The sequence below is a fragment of the Carcharhinus amblyrhynchos genome, chromosome 11, assembly GCF_965287045.1.
Source record: "Carcharhinus amblyrhynchos chromosome 11, sCarAmb.v2.hapA, whole genome shotgun sequence".
Classification (NCBI taxonomy): Eukaryota; Metazoa; Chordata; class Chondrichthyes; order Carcharhiniformes; family Carcharhinidae; genus Carcharhinus; species Carcharhinus amblyrhynchos.
The window spans coordinates 2418698-2440879 of NC_137334.1; the positions used below are offsets into that span (position 1 = coordinate 2418698).

General features: G+C 43.2%; 1 protein-coding gene across 1 annotated transcript in view; it reads left to right on the top strand.

Moving 5' to 3' along the window:
- LOC145349643 (parathyroid hormone 2 receptor-like) overlaps nucleotides 1-22182 on the top strand; it is a 100744-nt gene that overhangs the window by 14331 nt on the left and 64231 nt on the right. The window contains exon 2 of the mRNA XM_080198165.1: nucleotides 18279-18372. Within this exon, the coding sequence (XP_080054291.1) occupies nucleotides 18279-18372 (94 nt within the window). The remainder of the gene's footprint in view (nucleotides 1-18278; nucleotides 18373-22182) is intronic.

Genomic DNA, 22182 nt, shown 5'->3' on the forward strand with positions numbered 1-22182 from the left:
CAGGGTAAAATTGTGGGAATAGGGTCTGGGTGGGATTGTGGTCAGTGTAGACTCGATGGGCCAAATGGCCATCTTTTGCAGTGTAGGGATTCTATGCATGCAGTAAATATTACATGAATCACAATTGTATTGAAGCATCTGAGTGCAGCTTGATCTAGGTAAACAACTTAAGTACTTTCCCACCATTTGGAATGACCATTGTGGAATGTCTGTAATGTTTCTCTGACTGTATTGTTACATCTCAGTGCAACATGATATATGTAGAGAACCTGAATATGATTGCACTCTGTGGCCATTTTGAAATGTTTGTAATGTTTCTTTTCAGATATCTTTTAAAGTACATTTTGCAAAAATATAAATCTCACTGGCATAGCAATTGCTGGAAATAAGTGCTGCACTCCAATGGCCAGCTCCAGCCAGCCCATCTGAAGACCAACCTGAAGCTCTGGAAGTTAGTGCAAAGGATGCAGGAGAACATCTCAGCTCCTCCATCCTCTTCTAACTACTCCTATTTATTGACCACAGCTCAGCCTTCAACACTATTATTCCCATGAAACTCATTTCTAAACTCTGTGGCCTGGGCCTCGGTACCTCCCTCTGTGATTGGATCCTGAACTTCCTGCGTGTCAGACCACAATCAGTAAGGATAGACATCAACACCACCCCCATGATCATCCTCCACGCTGGTGCCCCCCTACTATACTCCTTATACATCTATGACTGTGCAGCCAAATGCCCCTCCAATTCAATTTTCAAGTTTGCTGACAACCCCACTGTCTGAGATCTGACCCACTACAATGACGGGACAGAGTACAGGAATGAGAGATCTCGTGATCTGGTGAGGCAACAATTATCTCTTTCTCAATGTCAACACGACAAAGAAGATTGACATTGACTTCAGGGAGCGTAAAGGAAAACATGCCTCTGTCTACATCAACAGGGACAAAGTAGAAAGGGTTGAGACCCTCTTCACATTTTTTAGGTGTCCAGGTCACCAATAACCTGTCCTGGTTTCCTCCCCACCCGCGCACATGCTGAAACTATAGTTAAAGCCCACCAATACCTCTACTTTCTCAGAAGATGAAGGAAATTTGGCATGTCAGCTACGACTCTCTCCAAATTTTACAGATACAATCAGAAAGAATGCTTTCTATGGTGTATCACAGCTTGGTATGGCTCCTGGTCTACCCAAGACCACAAGCAATTACAAAAGGTCGTGAACGTAGCCCAATCCATCACGCAAACCAGCCTCCCATCCATTGACTCTCCTACACTTTCTGCTGCTTTGGCAAAGCAACCAGTATAACTACAGCCTCCGTGCACAGCAAACATTCTCTCCTCAACATTCTTCCTTTGGGAAAAAGATACAAAAGTCTGAGGTCACGTACCAACCGACTCGAGAATAGCTTCTTCCCTGCTGCTGTCAGACTTTTGAATGGACTTGCCTCGCATTAAGTTGATCTTTCTCTACACCCTCGCTATGACTGTAACACTATCTTCTGCACTTTCTCATTTCCTTTCTATGAACGGTATGCTTTGTCTGTGTAGTGCACAAGAAACAATACTTTTCACTGTATGTTAATACATGTGACAAATCAAATCCATATCATATTGTACACTAGGAGAATCTGTGTTGCATGGAGAAGTTTCTGGTAGATGAATATCCTTTTTTAAAGAATTGGCAATGGGTACATGAGACTCACCCCTCAGATGATGGCCATTGCTACCCTTCTTCTCCTCCATTTCACCTTCATTACCCTGAGCATTGATATTCTCTCCTCATTTTCCTCCTCTGCAGATGATCTAACCATAACATGGGCTTCTGCCCCTTCAGCTTGTAGGCCACTGCACTGTACCTTATTGTGCAGCACATAGACAACCACAGCCATTCTGGAGATACCTGCAGGGGAATAGTCCTCCTCCAGATCAGTCAAGACTTCTTGCAGACCTCCTCAAAATGCAATAGTCTGCTCACCAGTGTTGTGGATATGCAGAGGGCTGCTATTGGACTACCTTGGGTTCTGTCTACAATGTCACCTTTTAAGGGACCCACTTTGTCCCCCAGAAGTCAACCACAGACCTGTGTTGGGGTCTGGAAAAGCTGTTCTTGCGAATGAGTAGTAATAAATCATGGCAGTTTCCTGGATAATATGCAGGTAGACCTCCGTGCGGTCTCGCACCATCTGCACGCTCGAGGTGTGGAAGGGTTTCCTGCTAATGAACATCTCAGATTGATGACTTGGGTGCCTCTATGATGACTTGGGTGCGTCCTCAGGCTCTCTGTACCTGAGGGAGACCTGCTATTTCTGCAAAGCCCCTGGCCACCTTTCCTGTGCTGATATATCCAATGGGAAATCTGAGATTGCACAGTTGAGCAGAAAAGATTTACTAGGATGCTACTGGGATTTGATGGTTTGAGTTAATAAGGAAGAGCTGGATAGACTGGGACCTTTTTTCTCTGGAGCACAGAGGACATTCGATTCTGTAAATACTGCACAGGTCTGGAATTCCCGACGCCTGGCATGACCTGAAATTAAAAGCCGCTGTGACCTTGCCACTGGCAGGGCATGGCGATCTGTTAACTATACTGCACCATGACACACACTTCTCCAACCGTTTCTGTGGAGATTCTCAGCTTTCCTCTAGACTAGTGGTTTCCAGATGTGACTTCAATGAACCCTTGTGTTGTGGTCCTCCTCCTGCTTGGTGTGGACTGCACTATCTCCAACCCCCAACCTTAACCCTACCTTTGGCCTCCGTGCCCTGGTCCCCTCAGTGAGCCTTGAACTTTACCCTGCCTCCTATGTGGATGCTACATTCACTGGTCTATCTTGAAGTGTTTATCCTTTCAACTCTTCCAAGACCACAGGCCCCAACCTCCAGCTTCCTTGGGGGGGATAAGCCATATTTGTACTGATTCATGGGACATATGCTTCGCTGGCTGGCCAGCATTTTCCGCCCATTCCTAGTTGCCCTTAGAGTCATGGATGTTTACAGCATGGAACTGGTCCTTTGGCCCAACTTGTCCATGCCACTAAGCTAGTCCCAATTGCCCACGTTTGGCCCATATCCCTCTATAGCAATCTTATCCATGTAACTATCCAAACACTAAGACCTCTACTACTACCTCTGGCAGCTTGTTCCAGGCACTCTCCATCCCATGTGGAAAACATTGCCCCTCTGGACCCTTGTTGTATCTCTCCCCTCTCACCTTAAACCTATGCCCTCTAGTTTTAGACTCTCCTGCCTTTGGGAAAAGATGTTGACTATCTAGCTGATCTCCGCCCCTCATTATTTTACAGGCCTCTATAAGATCACCCCTAAGCCTCCTATGCTCCAGAGAAAAAAGTCCCGGTCAATCCAACTCCTCATTAACTCAAACCTAACAGATCCTGGTAGTATCCTAGTATGTCTTTTCTGCAGTCTTTGTAGTTTAATAATATCTTTTCTATAATAGGGTAACCAGAACTGTACATAGTATTCCAAGTGTGGCCTTACTAATTAATGTCTTGTACAACTTCAACAAGTTGTCCCAGTTCCTGTATTCAATGTTCTGACCAATGAAACCAAGCATGCTGAATGCTGCCTTCACCACTCTGTCCACCTGTGACTCCATTTTCAAGGCATTATGAACCTGTACCCAGGGATCTTTGTTCTGTAACTCTCTCCAGTGCCCTACCATTAACTGAGTAAGTCCTAGTTCAATTGACCAAAATGCATCACCTCACTTTTATTTGATTTAAATTCTATCTGCTATTCATTAGACTGGTGGCCCAATTGACCAAGATCCAATTGCAATTCTGAATAACCTTCTTCACTATCCAATCTTGGTGTCATCTGAAAACTTACTAAGCATACCTCCTCAAATCTCAAACAAATCATTAATATAAATGACAAATAACAGTGGACCCAGCACTGATCTCTGAGACACACTGCTGGTCACAAGCTTCCATTTTGAAAAACAACCCTCTACAACCACCCTCTATCTCCTGTCATCAAGCCAATTTTGTATCCATTTGACTACCTCATGCTGGATCCCATGAGATTTAACCTTGTGCGACAACCTACTATGCTGCACCTTGTCAAAGTCCATGTAGACAACATCAACTGCACTGCCCTCATCTACCTTCTTGGTTACCCCTTCAAAAAGCTCAATCAAATTTTGTGAGACATAATTTTCCGCTCACAAAGCCATGCTGACTGTCCCTAATCAGTCCTTGCGTCTCTAAATGCCTGTAAATCCTGTCTCTCAGAATACCTTCTAACAACTTGGAGGGTAGTTGAGAGTCAACCACATTGCTCTGGCTCTGGAGTCACATGTAGGTCAGACTGGGTAAAGATGGCAGATTTCCTTCCCTAAAGGACATTAGTGAACCTTGTGCTAGTGGACATTCTGTGACACTGCTTTAACATTTCTCCGCACTCCCAGAGACCTTGATAGTTTTGGTTGGAGGTCACAAGTGTTGGGCTTTGGCCATGGCTTTTAATTGAACTCAGCTCCGCTTTTAAATGTCCTGCCAGATCTGTGAAATGCTCATGTGTGAAATCCATCCTGCTATCCTGATGATAAATCATTTCTGCTGGATATGGGGGTGGGGCTTCGGGATCAGGTTTCCCTGCACCATTTTGGACAGATTCCATGAGAGCCTCGGCCTTTGTTTCCTCTTCAGTAAAGCTGTGATCCATGTCCATGGACCCACTCTTATCTTTACAACTGGCCGTACAGTTTGGAGAACGGCAGTGGGTAATCACAACGTGACTCTATACCTGCATTCAGCTGTATCTTCACAAAGGAACTTGCATTGCAATCTTCTGTCTGGAAAAAATATTTGTTTAATCTCCAAATTTTATCTATTTTGAAGTTTATTTTGTTAGTGTCACAAGTAGGCTTACATTAACGCTGCAATGGAGTTTCTGTGAAAATCCCCTAGTTGCAACACTCTGGCACCTGTTCAGGTACACTGAGGGAGAATTTAGTGTGGTTAATCCACCTAACCAGCATGGACTGTGAGAGGACACTGCAGCACCTGGAGGAAACCCACACAGATGTGGGGAAAATGTCTGTGCGGAGTCTGCACAATCATTTCCTCTACTGTTACATCAATCCCAAGCCTGTTGGTGAAATATGAAACTAAACCCTCAGATCTGGATTCTCATTGAGTTGTGATGACGTGGGAATCCTTTAAACTGGGGGATAGGTCCCAATTCCAGGATTCCTGACCCCGTTCCTGGGCTGTCTGATTATTCAGAAATGGCTCTGAAGGGTACAGGCTAGTCCCTGCCAGAAGTCTGCATGCTGCAGTTCTGATCTGGCTGGCTCCATTGCAGAGATAGACACGCTCTATTCCTCCATGGTTTTCATGGAGACGGGCCTGTTTTTGAAAGAACTGTGGTTCACGGTCCCTCTGAGCAGTTGTGAACCATATTTTGCATGAGGTGCATCTTTTTTAAAAAGCAAGTTCAAACTGTCTCCCCCCCACTCCCATTTGCTGTACCTCCATCCCCAATCCCTCCCGGTGCTAACCTCTGCCTTCCCAGACCGCTGTGATCAGAGGGTCTGAGATGTCAACCAAGCAATGTTTTCCCCAAGGCACAAGTGTAATGGGTTCTCAACCAAACCCTCATTATCTATGCTTAACTGAAAGCCCAGACATCTATTATACTTGTTGGAATAGCTGTGCCCCAGAATTGCTTTGAATTGGGTTATAATCCTGGCCCCTCTTTGGGATGACTTTAGATCGGACTTCTTTCTCGTTTAATATTGAGAAAGACAGGCCCTACAGACACTCACATGGATCTGAAAAACCGATCAAATCTCCCTGAAGGAAAGAAAGTACCAGAGGATATGTCTGTCCTCCAGGTAACCTTTATTGGCAAGTTTAAAACAACTCAGATATCACAAGGGCCTGGGCATCCCTACTCAACAATGTACTCTTCACTGAAGAGTAGAAAGACGTGGGTTCTCAAGTTTAGATTCAGGATGATTTTCGTGAGAATATACTTCCTCAACTATATAAAAGTTTACCAAAGATTCAAACATGCAATAGACTTTTGATGTTAATCTTAAAATTGGTTGTTCTAGGAAAAGTAAATTTGATATTTTTTCTATTAGTGAATTCAATTTTTAAAAATGTTTTCTGGGATATTTGAGATATCCATCAATATTTAAAGTAGCAGCAGTAAAATCCCTGGGTGGAAAGCTACAGAGTCTAGCCCATATGTTTACCTCACTAATCCCCTAACACCAAAGGACAATTTAACATGGCCAATCAACTAACTCGCACACCTTTGGAGTGTGGGAGAAAACTGGAACACCCTGAGGAAACCCACACAGATGCAGGGAGAATGTGCAGGCTCCACACAAGACAGTCACCCAAGGCTGGAATCAAACCTGGGTTCCTGGTGCTGTGAAGCATCAGTGCTAACCACTGGGAATGAGAATGTCAAAGCTTGTAATTGGGTGAGTGCCGTGGTGGGGGGGGGGGGGGCGTGCTTTGGAAGGGCAGAGTTTACATTGGGGGATAAGTGGCCACAGAGGGTGTGTGGTGGCATCGATTGGTATGGATGGGGTATGAGGTGGTGTGAGGGATGTGAGCTGGTGGGCCTTTGTGTTTTTATTTGAACTGAGATCAAGTCCCACAGCGCCAAGGTGGAGCTTCTTAATCACCCTATCTGCACATTTGTATATGGCCCCTCTGGCTGCCTTAGGATGCTTTCTCTGTGCGGAATGGCCTCCTTTTGCACTGTAGGGTTTCTATGATATCTATAAATCTTTAATATACAGATTGCATATCATCGGAGCTAATATCATTCCTCACTGTATTAATTTCCTCTTTAACCAGCAATACAACTCCATTGTCTTTCCCTTTTTTGTCTGTCCTTCCGAAATACTGAATATTCCTGGGTGTTCTGTTCCTATCCCTAGTCACCCTGTAGCCATAACTCCATAATCCCGACTATATCATAACTGTTTACGTCTGTCTGCACAACTAACTCATCCACTTATTGTGAAAGACTTTGAGCCTTAATGCACAGAGCATAAGGCTTGTCTTTTTAACAGTTCTTGTCCCATTCCCATTATCTTTCACTCTGGCCCTGTTTGATTCTGGCCCTTGATTTTTATCACTTTTCATATCCCCATTTCTGTCTTTTGTTCTTGTCTGTGTTATTCTCTCCTCCTGACTCCTTGCGTAGATTCCTACCCTCCCTGCCATATTAGTTTAAACCTTCCCAAACCCCTCAGGCAAATAAGTCCCGGTCCTGCCCAAGTGTAACCCATTCAGTCTGTCCGAGTCTCACCTCCTCTCTGCCTGGTCCCAGTGTCCCTGGAATCTGAGACCTTCCTATCACACCACGTTTTCATCTGATATATGCTGCTATTTCTGTTCTGATGAACACGTGGCACTGCTAGTAATCCTGACATCAGTACCTTTTTGAGGTCCTACTTTTCAATTTGTTTCCTAACTCCCTATATTCTGTTTTTAGGACCTTTTATCCTTTGTTTACCCATGTTATTGGGTGTTCACTCTCCCTCTGCTGGATGGCCTGTTGCTGCCGTAAGACCCTAGCACCAGGTGCATCAAATGATATCCGTTAATCTCCCCTAGTCCTTGTTATTACAAGCGCCCTGTGTGACTTTTGAATCCTGACATTAGTTCAGGAACTTCAAATGTCAACCTGGCACTCCACTCTCAGTCTTGCTCTTTCTCCTGCTCCTTTTATCCCTCTGCCTACACTCAGTCTCAGTCTTACGCACACACTTTTATCCTTCCATCTCCACTCCCAGTCTTGCTCTTTCTCTTACTCTCTTTAATCCTCCTTGTTCTGCTCTCCTGCGCATTGGGTGCAGATCCCTTGTATTAAGAGCAGAGAACAACACAGCACAGGAAACAGGCCCTTCGGCCCAACAAGCCCACACCGCCATTTTAAGATTCAGTGAACGTCTCATTCAGATCCTCCTCCTACCTGTGCCTTTTGCCTACGCCTCTAGGATTCCACAATAAAGGAGTGCAAATTTAGAGAATTATATGTGTGCCAGATTAAGGGAGGTCTAATTTAGGGACAATTTGTTAACACCAATCAGCCTAAGAGCACGTTTCTGGGGTGTGGGAGGAAACCGGAGCACCCGGAGAAAACCCTCGCAAGCACGGGGGGAATGTGCAAACTCCCACAGACACCGACCCAAGTCGCAGATCCAACCCAGGTCCATGTATCTGTACAGCACGCAGTGATAGTCACTGAGCTGTCGTGTTGCCTGTCAGATGGTCCAGTTTAAGCGTACACTAACAACGTGAAGCACTAGGCAACTCTCGAAGCAACATCCAAGAGCAGCCCTCGCACGACCCACCGCGTGTATGCCCCTTGTTGGACAACAAGGTGGACCGAATCACCTGTGGATGTAAAAAAAAAATCAATAAACATACACAGCTTATACAGACATTCACGGAAGAATTGCCCTTTAAATCTGAACAGTAGTGTGACGAGGCCCTTCAGGTACTTTACATTTTAGAAGTATCAATTGTCTCTCAGATGGGTGGTCCACCCAGAATCTCTGGTGCTACTCATAAATTCACAGCAATGGTGGTTCTGGGCAGGCAGGTATCCTGCTGATGGCATGCTCTCTAATTTATGAGTCCAACTGTTTACTTTCCACTAATGGGTGGCCTATAAAATCCAGCCGTGAGCTTCTGTACTATTTGACATAACTCCAGGAAAGCAGCAAACCTTCAGCCTTATCTTGACACATTGAGTTTTTATGTGTCTTCCGACGTGTGTAGTTGCAGACATTCAAGTGAGTGGATGTATTATGTCTGTCTCAGGCTTTCATGCTACAATACGTCAAATGTGTACCAGTATTTCCAGAACAGGTCTGGAATAAATGGCAAGAAAGATGTTTCCAAAAAGTCTAACTGCTGCAGGCTTCTCAAGCTATGATTTCTCCAATAGACATTTTCATTTGAGCGGTGGACACAGCCATGTACAAAAGTAGTAGCACCTTCAAAGGGCAAGCTCTCCATTTAAAAAAAAGAGTTTGGAAAATGTCTTTCTATTTGTACAATAGCTGGGAATTAACTGGACAAACTCCCCTGCCACAACATAACTTCCCTAGTCAGAACTCTTTGGAGGAAATTCATCTTATTGCGTATAAAAGTATAATAGCCAAAATAAAACAGTCAATCTGATTGTTAAATTGAAACAAAAAGTCTTTTTTCATTTTTAAATGGGGATGGTGTCCTTTTTATAAGAGACAATTAATTAAACTACAAGCCTAACTGTCCAAACAAGAATCTGTCACATGGACAGATGCACAATGCAAGCCAAGGCATTTATTTATAATAAATTTGAGAGAAATCTAGGAAGAATTTATGGTGTCTATGACACTCAATCATATCTTTAGGATGTCACAAAGTACTTCACATCCAATGGATAACTTTGGAAGTGCTGTGTAGCTCGAGGTGCACATAGACTCCCAGCAAATGTGGCAACCTGCTCTGCGGAAAAACAGGAAAGAAACCCTTCAAATATTTGAAATCGGGTCCAAAATCAGAGTGCTCAGCAGATTAATCAGCATCTGTGAAGAGGGTTCATAGAATTGTTTCTTTTTGCATTGTAGAGATGAATTTACAAATGAGTGTTGAAATTTTTTTAATAGCAGAATTCCCTGATAATAAAGCAGCAGTCAGTTTGCAGTTCTGGAAGGTTGAAGTACTTAATCCTCCAGTGTGAATCTCAATGTGCAAAGCTGCCACTGAGAATATTGACAGCAAAAAAAATAAACTATTGAGTAACACTTGTAGTGTTCATTGTTTATTATAAAATGTGACAAGATATCCTCAGGTGGTTTCTTGGTAGTAATGTAATCTTTATTAATGTTAAAAGAATACATTTGAGTATGTATTCTCTCTTTAGTTTCTTTAACAAACACATAATCAGTACTGACAATAACAGAAACTGAGAATATACTGATGAAATACAAAGCTCCACTTTTATCAGATTTCAGGCTGTTTTGTACAAACGTTTGAGGGAGTTTTTATATTGACACAAAGGCATAGTTGTTTAAAAAAAAGAAAAATTTCCAGAGTGCAATTAGAGTATTTGTGAGGAATTGATATAAATAGATGTAAACCATCTGCTGAATAATGACCAACATTTGTTTTTCCAGCGTTGACACATTTGTGTAAAATAAACAGTGTAGAGACCAAAGTTTGCATGTTGCAGAATACATTCCATTTCTAACTTTGATTTGTATTTCATTTTCATGTTGCTTCCCATCCATGCACATGGGTTGTTTAAAAATTAAATGACTGTGACATTAAAGAATACTTTGAAGCCCAGGCAAGGATTTTTAAATATTATTTCAACATTGTTCACTCTATTTATTTATTGCAGTCAATATCCTGTACAAGTTTAATTTTCTCACTTCCACACTATTAGAAGGTCAATAAGTTACTGCTCTGGTGATGTGGTGAGTATAAAGTGTTATGACAGGATCATCAATAGATTCCATCATGGGCCTCGTAGGGTTTGAGCTCTCTATTAAACAAGTGGAGGCTTGCCCGATAAGAAAGGAGCAGCGGGAGTTTAAAATCAGCTGTTTCTACTTGAGCCAGCAGTCGAAGAACTCCTGAGATTGACCTGTGTACTGTAGCTGCAGAAATGTTGCTTCATTCACCACCTTCCTTTGGGGGGAAAAAGCTACAAAAGTATGAGATCAAGAACCAACCAACTCAAGTACAGCTTCTTCCCTGCTGCCATTAGACTTTTGAATGGACCTACCATGATCTCTTTCCACACCCTATCCATAACTGCAACATTACATTCTGCACCCTCTCCTTTCCTCCTTCTCTACGTCCTCTCTGGTTGTTGTTCGTCCATCGTTGATGAGGACCTCGACACCACTGGCCATTTTGAGGCTGGATGCAATGTGTCCGAAGATGACCGATCAGGCCAATTTGAGCATGGAATGTCCTGGCACATATTGGACAGACTTGTGTAGACAGTGTAGTTGTTGCGCTGGTGGCTCTGGACTGGCGCAGCTCGTGCTTAAGTTGTGCTTCAGCAAAACACCTTGCTTCATAAGTTTGATAGCCTGTGTGCATGAGGCAGCACCAGATAGCGTGGTTTTGTGCCAGCGTTTCCCAGGTGGTCGTGTCAATGTCAAGCGACTTCAGGGAGGCCTTGAGTGTGTCTTTGTAACGTTTCTTCTGCCCTCCATGCGAGCGTCTTCCAGCAGAGAGTTCCCCAAAAAGGAGCTGCTTGGGTATGCGCTTGTCTGACATACGGATGACGTGACCTGCCCACCGGGTCTGTGCTTTCATCAGCAGTGTGTGAACTGATGATAGACTTGCTCTAGAGAGAACTTCAGTGTCTGGTACTTTGTCTTGCCATTGGATGTGTAATATTCTGCGAAGGCAAATCATGTGGAAATGATTGAGCTGTCTTGCATGCCTTTGATACGCAGTCCACGTTTCACAGACATACAGGAGGGTAGTGAGTACCACGGTGCTGTAGACCTTCAGTTTTGTTGCTGGGCTGATTTCCTCGATGCTCCCATACAGTGGAGCGCAGTCTACCGAAAGCAGAACTTGCCTTTGCTATTCTGCAGTTAACTCCTGTATCAATAGTCACTGCTTGGGAGAGGGTGCTGCTAAGATAAGTGAACTGGTCCACTGCCTGTAGTTTCTGCCCTTTGATTGTGATTATGGGTTCTGTGTACGGTGCATGACTTCGGTCTTTTTAATGTTGATGGTGAGTCCAAAGTTGTCACAAGTCGTGGAAAATTTGTCCATACTGACTTGCATCTCTGGCTCTGAGCCAGTAGTCATGATGTGGAGATGCCGGCGTTGGACTGGGGTAAGCACAGTAAGAAGTCTGACAACACCAGGTTTAAGTCCAACCGATTTATTTGATAGTAAACTCACAAGCTTTCGAGGTTAACCTCTTCATCAGGTGTCCATTCACTTGGTGTTGTCAGACTTCTTTCGGAGCCAGTATACAAGGTGCAGTCATCAGCAAAGAGGAAATCTCTCAGAACAGTCTCCTTCACTTTTTGGTAATAGCTTGAAGTCTCCTCAAGTTGAAAAGCTTCCCATCCACTCTGTACATGAGGCTGATTCCAGCATCACTGTCCTGGAAGGCACCATTCAACATGGCAGTAAACATCATGCTCAACAGTGTGGGTGTGAGTACACAGCCCTGTTTGACACCATTAGTGACAGGGAATGCCTCCAGAGGATTCTCCACCATCTTGTACTTTGGCCATCATGGAACTGGTGTACCATCTAAATGAATTTGGGGAGCAGTCAAACTTTGACATGATCCTCCACAGGTCTTGTCAGCTTAGTGTCGAAGACTTTCACGAGGTCAACAATGGTTGTGTAGAGCTCGCAATTCTGCTCCTGACACTTCTGAAGTTAGCGCGCAGCAAATATCATGCCAGTAGTCCTGTGACCTTTGCGGAAGCCATACTGTGACTCTGGAAGTAGGCCCCGCTCCAGATGAGTGACCAGACGATTTAGTAGGACTCTTGTGAGGGGTTTTCCTGTGATGGAGAGCAGCAAGATTCCTTGATAGTTGTCGCATACTTGCCGATTGACCACCTTCTTGTAGAGGTGTACGATGGAAGCATCTTAAAGTTCCTGAGGAATGGATCTTTTATTCCAAAGGGCATGGAACAACTTGGTGAGCTTCTCGATAAGTACAGGACCAGCAGCTTTGTAGATCTCTGGGGCTTTGCCACTGGATAGCTGGCTGACAGTTTTTGTGACTTTGGTTCCTACCGGTGGGTCATCCATGGCGCTGTTGATATCGACCTGGGGAATCCTGTCTATTGATTCATCGTTAATAGATGACAGTCAGTTGAGGACGGCTTCAAAGTGTTCAGCCCATCTCTGCAGGATCTGAGCTTTCTCTGTAATGAGAGTTGTACCATCTGTACTCAGGAGAGGGGAGCTCCCAAGGGATTGAGGTCTGTAGAGAGTGTTGAGGGCTTCATAGAACCATTTCAAGTCATTTCTGTCAGCGTATCCCTGTATTTCATCTGCCTTGGTGCTCAGCCAGGCATCCTGCATTTTACGCAGTTTATTTTACACGAGCGGTGGTAAAAGCATTTTTCTTGGCAGCTGAAGGTAGGTCATTCTGACAGGTCTGATGAAGACGGTGCTTTTCAACAAGTAGAGCCTGTATCTCCTCATCATTCTCATTGAACCAATCATGCTGCTTGCAGGTAGAGGGTCCGAGCATCTTCAGCGCAGATGGATGGATAGCATCCCTGAAGCATTCCCAGTCATCCTCAGCGCTGCCTGCGAGGTGTAGGTCAGCAAGCTTGATTCCTAAGTCTTCAGCCAGTGCTGAAACTATGTTGGGGTTCTTTAGCTTGGCCGCATTGATTCTTTTCATTACCTTGCTTTCTTGTGGTCGCCTCTTGGGTCTGGTGTGGAGCCTCGTTTTGGAGACAATGAGCCTGTGATCTGTCCAGCAGTCAGTACCACACATGATTTTGGTCAGTCTGACATCCTGCCTGTCTTTTCTCCTGATAATGACATAGTCCACTAAGAAGCCAATACTTAGTGCGGGGCTGCATCCAGGAGGTCTTGTTACGGGTAGGCAGACGGAAAGTTGTGTTGGTGATGAAGAGGTCGTGTGCTGCACAGGTCTTCAGTAAGACTAGGCCGTTACACTTGCCCACTCCATGCCTCCCAATGACTCCCTGCCAGATTGCAGAGTCACACCTTATTCTTGCATTGAAATCGCCAAGATCAGCTTGTCCGTACTGCTCACTGCTGATAGTAGGGTGTCTAGTCCTTCGTAGAACTTATCTTTCATCTCGTCTGGGTTGTTCTTATGGGGGCATAGACGCTGATCAGGGTGGCTTGACTTCTGTTCTGTAGCGGAAGCTGTAATGTCATAACCATACAATCCCTACAGTGAAGAAGGAGGTCACTCAGCCCATTGAGTCTGCACTGACTTTCTGACCGAGTATCTGACCCAGACCCACTCTCCTGCCCTATCTCTGTAAGCCCACACATTTACCATGGCTAATCCCCCAACCCCCATACATCTTCAGAGACTAAGGTGGGAGGAAACTGGACCACCCACAGGAAACCCCTGCAGACACAGGGAGAACATGCAAACTCCACACAGACATTGATCCAATGTTGGAATTAAACCTGGGTCCCTGGCTCTGTGAGGCAGCAGTACTAACCACTGTCCCACCACGCTACACTATTGAGAGTTACTGCAATCTTAGTCAATAGTCAGGTTTGCCAGATGTTGCCCCCCGCATGGGCAACCTTTCCCAACACAAATGGGAACACCTCCCCCAATGGGTCTCCCCAGAAGACTCCCTTAGCACTGCCCTCTAGCATTGCCAGGGTATTTCCCAGGCACGACCCTCTCCTTAAACCTGTGCCCCCTAGTAATTGACTCTTCCACCCTGGGAAAAAGCTTCTGACTATCCACTCTGTCCATGCCTCTCATAATCTTGTAGACTTCTATCAGGTCTCCCTTCTGTCGCTCCAGTGAGAACAAACCAAGTTTCTCCAACCTCTCCTCATAGCTAATGCCATCCATACCAGGCAACATCCTGGTAAATCTTTTCTGTACCCTCTCCAAAGTCTCCACATCCTTCTGGTAGTGTGGTGACCAGAATTGAACACTATATTCCAAGTGTGGCCTAACTAAAGCTGCAACATGACTTGCCAATTTTTAAACTGGTCGATGAAGATAAGCATGCCGTATGCCGCCTTGATTACCTTCTGTATCTGCATTGCCACTTCCAGTGACCTGTGTACCTGTACACCCAGATCCCTCTGCCTATCAATACTCTTCAGGGTTCTGCCATTTACTGTATATTTCCTATCCATATTAGACCTTCCAAAATGCATTACCTCACATTTCTCCGGATTAAACTCCATCTGTCATCTCTCCACCCAAGTCTCCAACTGATCTGTATCCTCTGATGGTCTGCATCGCTATCCACAAATCCACCAACCTTTGAGTCATCCGCAAACTTACTAATCAATCCAGTTACGTTTTCCTCTAAATCATTGTGTGTGTGTATATATTACAAACAGCAAAGATCCCAGCACTGATCCCTGAGGAACTCCACTTGTCACAGCCCTCCATTCGCACCCTTCCACTGTTACCCTCTGTTGTCTTTGACTGAGCCAGTTTTGTATCCACCTTGCCAGCTCACCTCTGATCCCTTGCGACTTCACCTTCTGCATCAGTCTGCTGTGAGGGGCTTGTCAAAAGCCTTACTAAAGTCCATGTAGACAACATCCACTGCCCTATGCTCAATCATCTTCGTCACTTCCTCGAAAAACTTGATCAAGTTCATGAGACAGGACCTCTCCTTCACAAAACCATGTTGCCTCTCACTAATACGTCCCCTTATTTCCAAGTGGGAATAAATCCAGTCTTGAAGAATCCTCTCCAATAATTTTCCTACCTCTGACGTAAGGCTCACCGGCCTTTAATTACCTGGATTATTCTTGCTATCCTTCTTAAACAAAAGAACAACATTGGCTATTCTCCAATCCTCTGGGATCTCCACTGTAGCCAGTGAGGATACAAAGACTTCTCTCAAGGCCCCAGCAGTTTCCTCCCTCGCCTTTAGGGAATTCTGGGGTATATCCCGTCAGGCTCTGGGGACTTGTCTACTTTCAGTTTCTCAAGAACCCCAATACCTCCTTTCTGATCTCAACATGACTCAAATTATCTGTATTTCCTTTCCCAGACTCCTCATCCACTTTCTTTTTGGTGAATACTGATGTAAAGTACTCGTTTCCTCGCCCATTTCCTCTGGCTCCACACATAGATTCCCTCCCTTGTCCCTGAGTGGGCCAACCCTCTCCCTGGCTACCCTCTTGCTCTTTATATATGTATAAAAATCCTTGGGATTTTCCTTAATCTTTCTGGGTTCTCCGCGACTGCTTTCCATTTATTTTTCAATAGCTGTTGTAAATCTTGCTGACATCAGGTCCTTACTGAGAGGGACTTCCTTACCCAGCGGGCGTATGTGGTGGGGGAGTGTTTTAATTATGCGCAAATGTATTAAATGAGGGCCTACTGTTACTGGAAAGGAAGCTTGTTATCTCAGCAGTGAGTATCTCACTTTCCCACTCTTGTGATATTTTGGGCTCGTGACTCTGTTTCTGCTCATGGCTAGTGTGGGTGCAAAATCCCCACCCAGTCCCCCCTGAAATTTTCAGGATTCTCAGTTTTTATACCGCAGATTCTTCTGTGTTCTGATTATTGCAAAGTTGGGTCAATGTCCTGGGCTGCGACCGTGTTCTTATATCTACACCATGTAGAGTGTGGGGGTGAAGACAGCAGCTCACCACCACCACCACCTTCTCAAGTACAATTAGGAAAGCACCATAAATGTTGGCTTTACATGTGCAAAATATACATGTTAATGGCTTCAGCAGAAAAGAGATAACTGGCAAGAGCTTTAAAAAAAAAAAGTGGTTACTTTTACTTAGTTAGGAAGAGATTAACTGTGACCCCCCAAATGTTGCGTTTCCAGTCTTGTTTAGAACTTCAGGGATGCTGCCGCTGTGATTCTCTCAATTTTGGACTGAAACGTTAGAAAGTCAATAAGTGACCCTAACCCATGACATTCTGTATTACTAACCCATTAGGAACAACATCTTAAAATGACTTAACACATAATGGAGTGAAGTGAGATGTGCCAAAATGCTAATGAAAGAAAAACATTATCCATTACGCTGTCTAATTAAATAATCTGCATTTCCTGACTAATTTCTTAGTCCTCAGGGGAGATGTAAATTGGAAAGACATATGGCATTGATGAATACACACTAATGAAAAATCCCACTTGTTTCTCGAAAAGATCTTTCCATTTGTAAGCTTAAAAGAAGAGGATATATTAGCTGAACAATGATTTCAATACATATTTAAAGTTCTATCTTCCAGTGCACTGTCAAGGAACCATAACTTCACATACAATTTAACATTCAATTTTGGGCTAAGAAATCAGACTTTAATCATAATCTTTATGCTCAAAGTATTGACATAACTTTGGATCATCTGCTAGTAATATGTGTGATCATAGAATCCTTATAGTACAGAAGGAGGCCATTCAGCCCATCGAGCCTGCATTGACAACAATCTCACCAAATCCCTGTAACCCCACATATTTACCCTGCTAATCCCCCTCAAACTAGGGTCAATTTGTTATGGCCAATCAGCCTAACTCACACATCTTCGGACTGTGGGAAGAAACCAGAGCACCTGGAGGAAACCCACGCAGACACAGAGAACATGCAAACTACACACAGACAGTGACCCAAGCTAGGAATTGAACCCAGGTCCCTGGCGCTGTGAGGCAGTACTGCCTCATGAACAAAACTTGGCCACGGGAAACAACAACAATCCAAAAGTTGAACCTGGGACCGCTCGCTGGGAGAACAGAACAATTACTCATTTCAACCTTGCATGTGGTTATTGTCAAGTAGAATTAAAGGACTTTTGTTTATTTTAAGTCCCTTTGCGATTTCAAATAAGAATGATTAACAACATCATGTGATGTGGTTTATGCGTAGCCCTGGATCTGTAGAAGAAAGAAACAGGTTTTTGCAGAAAGGACTTGGAATTTAGCTGTTCTGGTTGAAGTTCTGATTCTTGTAGGCTTCTGAAAGCGCTCCATTTCTCTGAAAACTTCAAGACTGTCTACACTCATTGTAGCAAGTATGTTTATAATTGCTAACTGCATTTACAGTGGAATGTAAGTCTTTAAGAGGAAAGTTGCATATTTGGTATTGAAATAATGATGTTAGAAATTGGAGTTATTTTTCATGTTTAAAGATCGTTCAACTGTTAAGACTTAATCTGCTTCATTTTGTCAGAGTTATACTTAAATTGTATTGTGAATGAAGCTTGGTTTGATAAAAGATCCCTAACTTGTCACTGGAATTGCTCCTGAAGTGAAAGTACCCTTTCCTCACATTCTTGCCAAAATAGAAGAATTGTTGGGATCTAGTCTGACTTCATAATATACCTTCGGGTTCTGGTCCAGGACCCTAACGTATGATACAATTTTACTTTACAATAAAATGTCCACTGGCCTTTCAACACAACCAGAAAAGTAATTCTAATGTCATGAGTCAAGAGAGTTCACAACTAATTGTCCCATTTTTGTAAGAAGCCTCAAAACAATGAAGCCTTCTAATTCATTCCCAGGATCATTTTCATATTGTTTGGAAGTTTCATGTGAAACAAATTAATTCTTAAATTAATTGCATTCTTTCCAGGTTAATGGTGTTATCACCAAAGAAGAACAGATATACCTCCTTATTGCAGAAAAGGCAAACTGTGATCTACATATATTGAATACTACTGAAGAAGGTAGGATTTTGCTCTGTTGTTTAATTCGTTTATTTATCAAATAGTCATGTTATATACTACTGAGTATATTAAGTGGACACCAACTAGTGGGAAAGATACGTAAGAACATAAGAACTAGGAGCAGGAGTAGGCCATCTGGCCTCTCAAGCCTGCTCGATCTTTTTGTGGACTCAGCTCCACTTTCCCACCCACTCACCATAACCCTTAATTCCTTTACTGTTCAAAAATTTATCTATCCTTGCCTTAAAAACATTCAGTGAGGTAGCCTTAACTGCTTCACTGGGCTGGGAATTCCACAGATTCACAACCCTTTGTATGAAGAAGTTCCTCCTCAACTCAGCCCTAAATCTGCTTCCCCTTATTTTGAGGCTGTGCCTTCCAGTTCTAGTTTCACCCACCAGTGGAAACAACTTCCCTGCTTCTATCTTATCTATTCTTTCATAATCTTGTATGTTTCTGTAAGATTATAGAACCATAGTTCTTCTGAATTCCAATGAGTACTGCCCCAGTCTACTCAGTCTCTCCTCATAAGCCAACCCTCTCAACTCCGGAATCAACCTAGTGAATCTCCTCTGCACCCCCTCCAGTGCCAGTATATCCTTTCTCAAGTAGGGAGACCAAAACTGTACACAGTACTCCAGGTGTGGCCTCACCAGCACTTTATACAGATGCAACATTAAGTCTTAGTTTTTAAACTCCATCCCTCTAGCAATGAAGGACAAAATTCCATTTGCCTTCTTAATTACCTGCTGCACCTGCAAACCAACTCCTTGAGATTCCTGCACAAGGACACCCAGGTCCCTCTGCACAGCAGCATGCTGCAATTTTTTACCATTTAAATAATAGTCCATTTTGCTGTTATTCTTACCAAAATGGATGATCTCACATTGTCCAACATTGTACTCCATCTGCCGGACCCCCACCCACTCACGTAGACATACCGTGACTATGCAGAGGAATACGGTTGCAAAGAGGTGTAAGAATTATAGTGCAGTTATGATGGTGAATTTTCTCCGAATGCAGACTGAAATGGTGACGATGTAAGGTAAAGGGGGACAAAGGTTTCTAAGAGTGTGTTCAGGAGAATTTTCTAATCAGCCTGTTTCCAGTCCAAGGAAGGAGATGCTGCTGGATCTGGTTCAGGGGAATGAGGGGGGACCAAATGCATCAAGTTTGTGAAAATGAACTTTTATGGATAGTGATCAAAATAGCAGAACATTTAGGTTGGTGTGGTAGCGTGGCTCCTTTAAGAGGCGGATGTTTGTTGGTCACCTGACACTCCTGGGATCTATCAGGAGGAAGTTCGTAAGCTGGCACCTATCAGTTGTTAGGGTGTGCGTCCTGGTAGGAGGGAACATTCAGTGTGAGTGGAGCTCGACCTGTATCTGTATTGAGCTTGCTTTACATAGTTTTATCTTTCCTTTGACAAATCACTTCTTTCAAGGCTTCCTCTTTGTGATACCTCGCATTGTAGCAATTTGGCAAAGATCCATCCAGAGTAAAAATAGTTAATTCAGGGAAGGCCAGCTTCAATAAGGTGAGAATGGATCTGGTCTGGATCAAATGGAGTCAAAGACTGGCCAGTAAATCTGTAGCAAAACAATACTTCTAAAGAGGTGATAGTTTGTGTACAGTCAGAGATACATTCTTACGTGGGGAAATGTGACATGAAGAAGTTCAGATCTCCCTGTAGAGAAAAGATATAATGGCCGGAATTTTACCATCCAGCTCACCATGGGAATTAGAGCGGGTGAGTGGTTGACGAAGGAAAGTTCTGTTAGTTGGATGTAATTTATGGTTTTGGGATGAACGAGGCCATAAATTCAATAATTTATAGAATATTGAATAGATAAAACAGAAAAAGGGTATATATGGTGTGAGTCAGTTAGATAACACAATTGAGAACTAGACTCCATACAGAAGGTTCAGAGGCAAAGTGAAAAAATCCAAATAAGAGAAGTAAAGACAGGAGGAGCTAATGTAAAAGGATATTAAGCAATTTTCTATAGCTGTCTAAATAGTAAAATGGTGGTAAATGGAGGAATGGGGCATTTGGATCTCAGAGGAATTTTAGACTGAGGTATTTAAATATTTTTTTTGTGTGGAAGAGGAAGAAGGCATCGTAGAGGCCTCCTTCACTCAATTTGGGCTTAATGTACTGTGATGGACAGGTGAGAGGGGCAAAATTGAACTCTTTTATTCTCTTGTCATCTGTCAGAGGTGTTTTTGGTTTTAAATATAAGCTGTGATTCTTATTCCAAAAATACTTTGTGTCGTCAATTCTTATTTAATTCACACAAGCTCTCAGAATTAAATTTGAAATTTAGTTTATTCACACATTCAGACCCGGGCAGGGAGATGATTGTAACCACGCACGCACGCACACATACACACATAAAAGAGGGGCTTTACAACTCTGAATAACTTAACAATAAAAAGAACCACAGGAGTGGATATCAGTTCATGCAATTGCCTGAGTCCAGAAAGTTAACTTGTAGAGGGCCCCTCTCACCAAGATGTTCCAGCTGGTTATTGTCTTGGTACACCACTAGAGAGGGGTAAACTTATAAAGGTGCAAATGATATCCATTTCCTTTTAATATTTTGTTCTTAACTATCCCACATGTTAGACATATGTCAGGGCATGTCTCCAGTGTAATCCATTTAATACCTTTGTGGTCAATTTACAATTCCAGATATCAGGTGACTTGTGATAGCCACATTTTGGTTCGGAAAAGTTCATTATTTTAAAATATTTTAAAAATAAAATTGATTTACGAAGTTTATGATTTCTTTTATATCTTAGGGACATAAGAGATATATAGTCAGTATAAGATGTGTGTGTATATATAAGATAGTCTCTGCACTGAGCAGAGACTGATAGCCAAGTTCTGCACTCATGAGGACGGCCTCAACCAGGATCTTGGGTTCATGTCACACTATCTGTAACCCCCACGACTCGCCTATGCTTGCAAAATCTACTAACTGTCCTTCTGGAAACAATACACATCTCTTTAACTTGTGCTTAACCCTCTCTCCATTCACATTGTCTGTACCTTTAAGATTTGATTACCTGTAAACCATTATCTTATAAATTTTGTGTCTGTCTATGCCTGGTTTGTGAACACAACACCTCACTTACCTGCTGGAGTGAGGTTCCAAAAGCTTGTGCTGCCAGATAAACCTGTTGTGAGACTTCTTACTGTACCTCCTCTGTAGCCAGTGACAATACTAAAGACTTCTCTCAAGGCCCCAGCAATTTCTTCCCTTGCCTCTCTGTATTCTGGGGTGTATAAGGCCCTGGAGACTTGTCTACCTTAATGTTTCTCAAGAACCCTATACTACTTTTTGATCTCCACATGATTCAAACTATCTACACATCCTTTCATAGACTCATCATCCAGGTCCTTCTCTTTGCTGAATACTGATGCAAAGTACTCAGTTAATACCTCATCCATTTCCTCTGGTTCCACGTATAGATTCCGTCCCCATCCTTGAGTGGGCCAACCCTCTCCCTGGCTACCCTGTTGCTCCTTATACTTGTGTAAAAAGCCTTGGAATTTTCCTTAATCCTGCTGGCCAATGACTTTTTTCATTATCCATTTTAGCCCTTTCTTAAGATTTTTTTCTATTTTCCTTGTTTTTCACATTTACTTTGTGTGTTCCTAGCCTCCTAGCCTTGACAAATGCTTCCTTTTTCTCTTTAACTAGGCTCATAAGTGTCTCGTTATCCAAGATTCCTGAAACTTGCCATATTATCCTTCATGCTTACATAACTGTGCCAGTCCTGAATTCCTACCGAGTTGCACTT